General features: G+C 47.0%; 1 protein-coding gene across 1 annotated transcript in view; it reads left to right on the plus strand.

The window, feature by feature from the left end:
• The first annotated feature begins 220 nt into the window (after positions 1 to 220).
• The window catches only part of LOC135819402 (spondin-1-like), a 15,386-nt gene continuing 6,082 nt past the window's right edge, over positions 221 to 9,524 (plus strand). The window contains exons 1-7 of the mRNA XM_065332603.1: positions 221 to 446; positions 5,930 to 6,005; positions 6,562 to 6,690; positions 7,497 to 7,559; positions 7,919 to 8,075; positions 8,589 to 8,792; positions 9,184 to 9,341. Of these exons, the coding sequence (XP_065188675.1) occupies positions 423 to 446; positions 5,930 to 6,005; positions 6,562 to 6,690; positions 7,497 to 7,559; positions 7,919 to 8,075; positions 8,589 to 8,792; positions 9,184 to 9,341 (811 nt within the window). The 5' untranslated portion in view covers positions 221 to 422. The remainder of the gene's footprint in view (positions 447 to 5,929; positions 6,006 to 6,561; positions 6,691 to 7,496; positions 7,560 to 7,918; positions 8,076 to 8,588; positions 8,793 to 9,183; positions 9,342 to 9,524) is intronic.

A 9,524-nucleotide genomic window follows, 5' to 3' on the forward strand; every position in this document is an offset into this window, starting at 1 on the left:
TCAGGCATGAGGTGGGAAGATAAACGTTTTCTCAGTGAGAGTCCTCATTGCGGAATCAATGAGTTATCGAGTGAAGGGAGCCCAGAGGTGTGGCGGCCTTTCAATAAGGCGATGGGTTGAACTAACTTGACAGTTATGAATCGTTGACATCTCGCGGAAGAAATCCCTTGGCGAACATGACTTGGCCCACGCGAGAGATGCACATAAAAGCGACCGAATGTGGACATGGTCCTCCAGACTGCCAGAAGAAGACAGCAAACTCACTGGCTGCGCTGCCTGCTGCTGTGGCCGTGAACGGAGTCACCAAATTGCAAACTAAACGTCTTGACAGCGCTTTCTCTATCCTCAGTGTGAAGTTGACCGTCGTGTCTGTAGTCCCAGATTGACTTGCGTGTAAAGGACGAAACCGAAGCCGATCGACCATGGCAGTCTCAGCGTTGAAGATCGTAAGTCCACAATATGTTTTGTAACCACTTCATCTGCACCTAGCAGCAGTTACATGATTGTGTAAACATGTACGCTGTCGCTCGGAAATGGTCCGAAATTGAAGATAGGAAATGTCTTCAAGTGCCGTGTGTTTGGTATTCCGGCACGTTGGTTTATGCACTCCAATTATAATAATAGCTGAGAGAGCCGGTCCATGATGTGTTCGTTTGGGTTGGGCCAGGCCAGATGTGCTGTTCTGAATGTCATACAAATTTAGTCACTTCTGAATGAATGACCATTAGTAATAGTAGGCATTACAAATCCTGACTGTGTAAGTGAGTGGGCATTGTGCAGTTATGGGTGCGTAGATCACCGTGCGCTCTATGCAGCTGTAGTGAGGAGGAATGACGTTGCCCTTGTACAGTCAGTGTACATACACACTATTATGAATGTACTGCTGTAGTACAGTATACTGAGGAGTAACTGCATTACAAGTAGTTACTGGAGAGTCTGATTGTCATTTATTATTAGGACTTGGGATGTGACATACCTGTTTGAATAATCCCAAAGTTGATTCATTATTTGGCAGCTTGGTCTTTGACCGAACAGTCTGATCTAATCCCTTATTGAGTTATGATAATGCTGAATGCGGGGTTTGTAATTCAATGGAATTGGAGATGTTCTGCTAGGAGGGGGGGGGGGGGGGGGGGCATTCTGATTGAATTCCTCTGATTGAATTCCTTGCTCCTCTAAATAGCCCGTAAATCATGTGCACTGTACATGTAAATGTAGCTGTCCTTTTCTGGATATTCTCCACGAAGTGGAGGGGATTGTGCGTGGTGGATTCCTGGTTTGGCATGGTGTGATGTGATACCAATAGCTATGGTATATTTCTAAGGATTTGAAGTTCGAGAAACTACATTACTATCTGGTGTCGAAGAACAGAGGGAGGGGGGGGGGGGGGGGCAGAGTCGTAGACTAGACCGTGTCTATAGATGAGCCAGCACACATACGGGTGCTATCCTGTACCTGGCAAAAAATCATTTTATTATTTGCCGCATCGTTCTTCAATGCTGAACAGCACGGTAACAGCTTCCTTTTTACATGTATGTCTGATCTCCATGGCGTGTGTGACAGGTGGTGGTGATGGTGAGGGGGGGGGGGGGGGGGGGGATGGCAGCTTGCAGCTGTGATGTGTTTAGGCAACTCACTGTCACACCGCTAATCCCTTTTCTGCTCATTCCCTGGCTGCACCCCTTCTTTCCTGTATTGTGTCAATGTCAACCCCAACCCCACCCCGTTAACTGCACACGTGTAGCTTTATAAAAAAAAGGGAAAATCTTCAGTAGCTCCCATTTAGCAAAATTGATATTAGCAGCCACCGTCTCAGTGCAGAGAGTGCTGGGCCAAGGATTACGAATCCTCTTTTTGGCGAGAATAGTGATCACTCGCAGCACTCCTTTTGAGAAAGTGGCTAAATGCAAAGATTCCTTGTCCAGGAAGCACTAAATAAGACAGCTGCTGCCCTATCAGTGTTTTGTGATGTACATAATTAAATAATAATAATAGTTCCAGTTCGCATGTCACTCATGGAAGGATCCTTGGGCTTAACGCATCTGTCAACGAAATCCAGGCAGAAGAGCTAACAAAAGGCATCTCCTGTATAATAATTATTAAAATTTCTTGAGGCGTTTTGCATGACATGGTAGCACACACGCTGGTCTGCAACTCAAAGTGTGGCCCGGCGCCCTTTTTTAGCGCGTACATGCACTGTACATGTTGTTCACGTACACACTGTAGAAATGGACCTGCAGTGCTGGGGGGGGGGGGGGGTCTTCAAGGCCAGCACCCCGTGGTGGCCACTTGATTTCTCACCAGATTAATGTCCCCTCCTGTAATAAATATTTCCTTTGAATTCTTTATTCTCACGATGGCACCATCGCCAATAAGAGATAAATTTATGAGAAGGTGAGATTGTGGGTTAAACAGTTGGAAAGTGATTCCTTCCTTGAATACTTTGTTGATGGTAGTAGCCTTTACAGTACAGTCAAGTGTTGAACATCTTCTCAGAGTCTGCACATGTGTGCAATCATGCAGATATTCAATTAGAACTTGGAAGCATTGAAGATAATGTATATACTTGTACCTGTCAATGCGATTATAAGCAGTAGCTCACTTAATTGTTATAGAAGTGGTGAAGTGGTCTGGTAACAGGCTAGTCTATGCTCTCCTTTCAACCTCTAGCAGTACTAGTGTGCGGTGCCATAGTCAAGTAGTTTGCAGACCACTGAGTTAACAGATGACTCAGCAGAAAAGTGGCCATATCTCCATGGTCCTTGGCTCAAGTGTGTCGTGTCACCTACTGATTATGCTATGCCCTCATTTGGCAAAGAGCCATACTACACCATTGTGTAGGTAGTACTAGTATCGGCTATAGCAACAGCACTCGGGAGGAGCTTTCTCTTGGCACGGGACCATGTGTTCTGCCAACTTGCCTATCATCCTCCTTTTAAACAGCTCAATCTGTTCTGGCATTCCCGAGAAGTTGTATGATGTGACAATTTGGAATAGTCCAGGCCAATGTGTCCACTTTGGACAATTTACATGTAGGGCCAGTGCGTGATTGGATGAGCAAAACTTGAGGGACTCCTGAGGCAGAAACACACCATGGTCTGTGGTATAGTGTTCTTTGAAATTGGACGATGGCATGACACCTGGGTGTTCCAGTGTCTTCCTAGGGCGGAGGAAATTATAATATGCCACATGCCTGAACTCCTCTGTTGGACAAAAGAATGTGTGGTTGAGTAACATTCGTGCTAGTCTGTGTTGTGTACCACTGCCGAGTGCTGTTCAGCTCGAAAACGTCAATACATGTATTGTGGACATGATCCAGTATGACTTGTGTGAATTATTTTGCTTGGCGTGGATGAGCCAACCAAACGTCATGCAGAGTTTGGTCTATTTCAAGATGAATGTGAATGTCTGACAGGCTTCATTAGGGCTCGTCATGTATGCTGCAGAGGAATATCAGCAGCAGGTGGATATTTGTATACGCAGACGTACGACAGCTTGTAGAGAAGCAATTGCTTCGTACATACATGTATGTGCTGTCTGTTCAGTGACACCCACTTTTAGAGCCAATGTAGAGATTTCGGTGAGCCCTGGTGTAGTATGAATGGCAGGCGAGGTCTGAAGCCGGTTCACTAGAAAGTTCAGTACTAGAAAGATTGTGCATAGCGTTACTGTGTATAATGTCTGCTAATGGAAACAAACAAGTCTGCTGAGATGTGAGTTACATCATACAGCAGTGCCATTGCAAAATGGTTTGATCTTAGGCCTGGCTATGCGGCTACACTGCTCCGGCTATACATCAACTATTTCGATATGATGAGAACTGTACCAGTGACACAGTCTGACATAGTTTATGTTGTGTGTAGTGAGCCTTTGACTCATTCATACTATTATGACCACATACTGTACAATGTACAATGTATATCAATGCTGCAGCACTGTGCACTGTGCACTGCGTCTTGATCACTTGTACCATTATCATGAATTTAGGACCTTTGTACTACCCACACATGTAACGGGTGTGATGATATCCGTACACTCATTATCTCGTTACCACCACAACCTTGTAAAGGTTATGCTTTAGAAAGTCGCATTTTTGTAACAACTGCAATGTTTCAAATCTTGAAGGACGCTTCACGCAGCTTCATTGCACTTGAATAGTTTGCAGGCAACCTGCCTACACTCAAGAGAGCACTGCATTTCACACGAATCCATTGGAAGTATCGTTTCAACGTTTCGGTCTTCATGACCATCATCAGGAATGAATGTTTTTGACAGTAAAATAATCTTGCACTGGTTGTTGTCCATAACTACGTACCTGTATGTGTATGTGCATAGTCTACAAGGTCCATGTGTGTGCAGATTGTGTATGCTGGATTACTAATGGTCTACATGCATCATGCCTCATGGTAAAGCTGAGCCAAGGTTTGGCCACGACCACATGCACTGCGTGTCCTAATAGGAGCTGTGTACTATGGTTTGTATCAGATGACCATTGCGCTAAGGAATTATCTACAATGTATCTTCCCAGGTCTGTCACCTGGTAGTGGTGGTGGTGGTGGTGATGGTGGTGGTGGTGGTGGTGGTATGGGGAGGGGGTGCTCCTCTGTACACACACACACACACACACACACACACACACACACACACACACACACATACGCACACAGAGCTCCAACAATCCCTCACTCCAACACGTCCAAGTGCCTTACACACACCTGTATACTGTAACAAATTACAGGTCAATTGTGTTACATGTGCGTAACACTTGTACTTTCAAGTTACGTGCCAAAGAAGAAGCGCAGGTGCATGTGGACTTTGCTGCACATGTTGTAACATTCTCTAGGTGACCGGCCAGGATAGACTATGGCCGTATCCATGTGTGGTTGATATCTCCCAGTGTAGTAACAGGCCGTATCTCTCAGGCAGAGGACTCGGGTAATTGGCATTACTGCTGATGGCCGGAAACAATGTCCTTGATTCTTTGACAAGCACTTGAATCAATTAGAAGAGTCTCTTCCACGCATATACCAACCGTGACTAGGCCACTGCTCTCGTGGATCATGACTGGCTAATTAAGGCTTGGAAGTTCATTATTAGATGCTATAGTGTTACAGCTATTATGGGATTGGTCATGGGATTGGACACTCTCAGCACGCTGCCTGCATCCTCCAGCGGTTGCTTAGTATATATATGGACACTGGATTGTTTTTGAAATGACCTCATTGCCAGAAGACGAGCAGCCTTGCGTGGTCTAGTACCTCCGGTCTGTTCTGTATTCATCAGTGGTGGGGGTGATGAAGAAGAAGAAACGTGGAGCCTGCCTTCAGCGCTAAGTGTACTGCTGGTGTCAGAGGCCATCAGCAGGCTGTGTACTGTGTACTGTGTTCATGTACCTTGTTGTGGACTTGGTCGTGATGGCTGGTGGTCACGGCCTCTGTCTCATGTGTTGTGCTGTACTGTACTCGTGCACGGTGACTACCATTGACATTCATGATTCAGTCCTGGCCTCTTCTCATAATTTCCCTCTATACATATGATGCATGGTATTGCTAAGGCTGACAGAGACAGTGAGCTCAGATCTGAAACCAGGTCTATTGAAGCAGCCCAATTCAGGAAACAATCAACCAATGTAGTACATCCAGTAATGAATTTGTTATCCTTCACTGAACCCCTGTGGGCAGCAAATGATGCAGGGTATAAAATGACAGGTAACCCTGCATCTTGGCATCAGACCACAGCCTACCCACTTTGCAGAAAATTCTTCTTTGGATTATCCTAGGTCTTGAAGGTGCAGAAGAGATTGAGTGCATGCCACAGTACAGGTGTACTGGTCTGCATCACTAGTAGATCTACTGGTCTCCTTGCTTCTAGTCCAATCATGTTATCTTTTGGTAACCGTCTTCTCAATCCTGCTACTGCTGTTATGCAGGCTGCGGTACTGTTGTGTGCCCTCTGTGGACTCAGCTATGTCTCTGCTCAACCTGTGCAAAGAACAGCATTGGCAGGTAAGCAAGTGGAATAGCTTACCTTTGAGGTAGAAGTGCTCCATCATGCAACACATGTGTGCATATATGTGTGTGTGTGTGTGTGCGTGCGTGCGTGCGTGCGTGCGTGTGCGTGTGTGTGAGAGGTTGCGTTTGTGCGTGTGCGTGTGTGAGGTTGCGTTTGCGCGTGTGCGTATGTGTGTGTGTGTGTGTGTGTGTGTGTATGTGTGTATGTGTGTTTGGGGGGGGGGGGGGGGAGGGGGCATACATTCGTCCGTTCTTGTATGTTCACTACGCTGAATACTGCAGTACTTGATGGTGGGGCTGTTGTCGTCTTTGGGAACGGTTCTGCTTCTTCTTCTGTATAGTCACGGGCTATTCTCTGGCTGCTGATTCTGCTGCTGCGGTTGCTTCTGCTAGTGATGGTGGTGGTGGTACTTCTTGCTGGTGGTGTTGGTAGTTGTGGTGCTGCTGCTGCTGTTGTGTATAATTGCATTGCCCACACTTAGTACATTGTGTCCTCATCATCAGTATCATCGTGGTTACTGATTCAGTACTGTTGCAATGTGCTTTCCAGGTTCCGGTTTTGGCCACTACCCATGCCAATGTGGATTGGTGCAGGAGAGAGCCTGCACATCGGATACGACTGCTCTCTACAAAGTCACGTATAATCTGGACTGGAAGAAACCCAGACCCAGTGGTGCAGGTTAGCAGTTGTTACTGTGCACCCAGTTTTCTTTCCCCCAGCCCCAAGGGAACTGTGACTGGGTATGATCTGCAGGTTTTTGATTATTCATGCCCCCGCCCCGTGTAGATCACTTCAGGATTGCCCCCAATTGACATTCACGGGGTAACCGGGAAGATGTCTACCCAGGCAATGGCACGTATTCACTGAAGGCGCACGTGACTAGCGCTGCGGGGAAACAAGTAGGTTTTCTCATTTGCGTACATAGTAAATTCGCACTTTACTCTTGACTTGTTGAGCCGTCTCGAACGTTGTATTCCGCAAATTCCACTTCGTTGGGTCACTACTATTGTATACCTTGAAGACCAGTAGTCTACATCGAAAGAAACTCACAAGTTCCAGCGATTAGAGAAACTTCTTTTCCACGCATTTGTATACATTTGTATGCGGAATCGAACAAGTGTCCCCACAGCGTGGCTCACGTGCGCCCATACCATGTATGCAGCGTGGGCGTCCGCCATTTTAGATGAATACGTGCCATTGTCAGCCAGGTGTGGAACACTCAGGACAGTAGCAGCTCGACCGTGCGCTCTACATTCTTCAAACGGGAGCGGAGTGCTACTTGCGTTCGAATTCGTCGGGCAACACCATTCCTGACGCCAAATTTCAAGTCGAGCCAAACAGAACCTCACTCAAAACCTCTCTATTATCCAGGAAAGATGATTTTCACTGGTTTGATGATTTGGTGTCGGTTTTTGTTGTATAATTATGGCTTGTAAATATCTCACTGTTTGCACTCTGCACATGATGTCCTCCTGTCTTTGTAGAGCCTGGCTGGTTGAAGACGTTCCTGCTCTCTCACAGTGCTTGCTCTGTACTCTGGAGAACTGGTAAGTACATACCAGCATTGCATGCATCCCCCCCCCCCTCCCCTCCCCACCCCCCCCCCCCCCCTCCCCTCCCCCATCCCCCATCCCTCGCAAACACACACACACACACACACACACACACACACACACACACACACACACACACACACACACATACACACGCACACACACGCATACATACACACACGCACGCACACTACATGCATGCATTGCAATCATAGGATTGCTTTCCTTGGAATATACTTTTGGTGAATCTGTGAGCAAATTTGTGCCCGTCTGCCTCCAATGTCTCTATTATCTCCATGATCCGATGGCATTGCTGGTACCTTTGTCTTCTCACCTGTTTGCACCATGCACAGCGTATGGAGTGGGCAACGGGATCAGAACGTGGCTGCGACTTGGTAATGAGAGGAACTTGAGGGAGGACTTGAGGAATCTACAGTACTTTTCGCGCAGTGAGTTTGGACCGTTCAACACCGGCACGGCCACTACCTCAAGATTTATCCAAGTTGACCGGTGAGAGACTATGATTGTTTATTCACATCGGTTTGTTTTAGTGGCCAGAGGATGAGGGCTTACAGCGTAGGGATGATCAGCGTAAGACACCAAATGTTTATCCACATATTCTTCTCTTAGCACACTATGTGTGAGTTTCATGACCCATATTGCTACAGTTCGTTCACCCGAAACTGGCCCTAACATTTCTTGGTGTCCCCCATGTATAGTTGTAGGCATTGTGAAAACAACAGTACATCCTGCATTGTATGGCCCGTGCCAATACTCCTTACCTCTTTTCTTCCCAAATGTGTCACTTGTCGCGTTCCCCTTGTAAAATATTCATGTGCATACAGGTGCCACCTCTTTTGAGCACACATTGCCCACCCCATATTGTGCATACATGGCCCACCCCATATTGTGCATACAGGGCGCACCCCATACTATGTTACATGCATGGACTGAAGGCGCTGGTATCACTGACTTCACGTAACCACCAGTCCACTCTTCTATTCTTCTGTATCTTGCCTGCAGAAATCACCCTGTGGTCTCATCTATTACCCCCATGAATCCATCTCCGGACTGGTTTGTCGGTTTGGATAGCGCTAACCTCTGCCGTGGCGACTCCTGGGTAGAGTCCGCCACGTTCCTTCTCCATCCCTGGGATGCAGGAGTGAACAATGGGCGGACATTCACACGGAAAGGCAATTACGGGTTCTCTCCGGTTGCACCGATATTGTAAGCTGTGGCACGTGCATCCGTATGTGTGTGTGTGGGGGGGGTCTGTGTCTGATGCACATGCATGTGTGCATGTATGCGTGTGCGTATCATGGTTGTGTTTGTGCATTCGTGTCTGTGTGTACGTCATGCACTGGCACGACTGTGACAACTTGCTCCGAGACAAGTCCAGGACATCTCGCTAGGACGTTACCGCACACAATAATTAGGCCAACTTGTCCATGTCTGCCAGCCCCTCCATGCTGGAGTCGATATATAACCTGTAACGGAAATGTTCAGGACATGACGTCACATGACATGTATGTGTATAATTGTATTCATACCCCAACTACACACCATGTGTTCACCTACAATATGTGCTGTGTGTGTGTGTGTGTTTGTGTGCTGACAGTGAGGACAGCACGTTGCTCACCTCGTCGCTGCTCCGTTTCAATGGCACATTCGGCTCGGTGACGTTCACACTGGTGCGTACAGTGAACGCCATGAGGCAAGGTGCTGCACAATGTCCACTGTGTCCAGGGGGATGCGCTCAACACCATGAACAATTCAGTAAGTATTTAGAGCACATGTACCTATGGAAGAGAGAGAGAGGGTGAGGTGCAGTTTGAAATACACTTTAACTCAAATATCATGTCACATGGTAATTGTGGGCACAAGTTATGCGATCGAGTCCACCAACTAAACTAGATTTTGAACAGTCAGACGTGCACAATCTAGCACAAAACTGACAAG

Source organism: Sycon ciliatum, chromosome 6 (assembly GCF_964019385.1).
Source record: "Sycon ciliatum chromosome 6, ocSycCili1.1, whole genome shotgun sequence".
Taxonomy (NCBI): domain Eukaryota; kingdom Metazoa; phylum Porifera; class Calcarea; order Leucosolenida; family Sycettidae; genus Sycon; species Sycon ciliatum.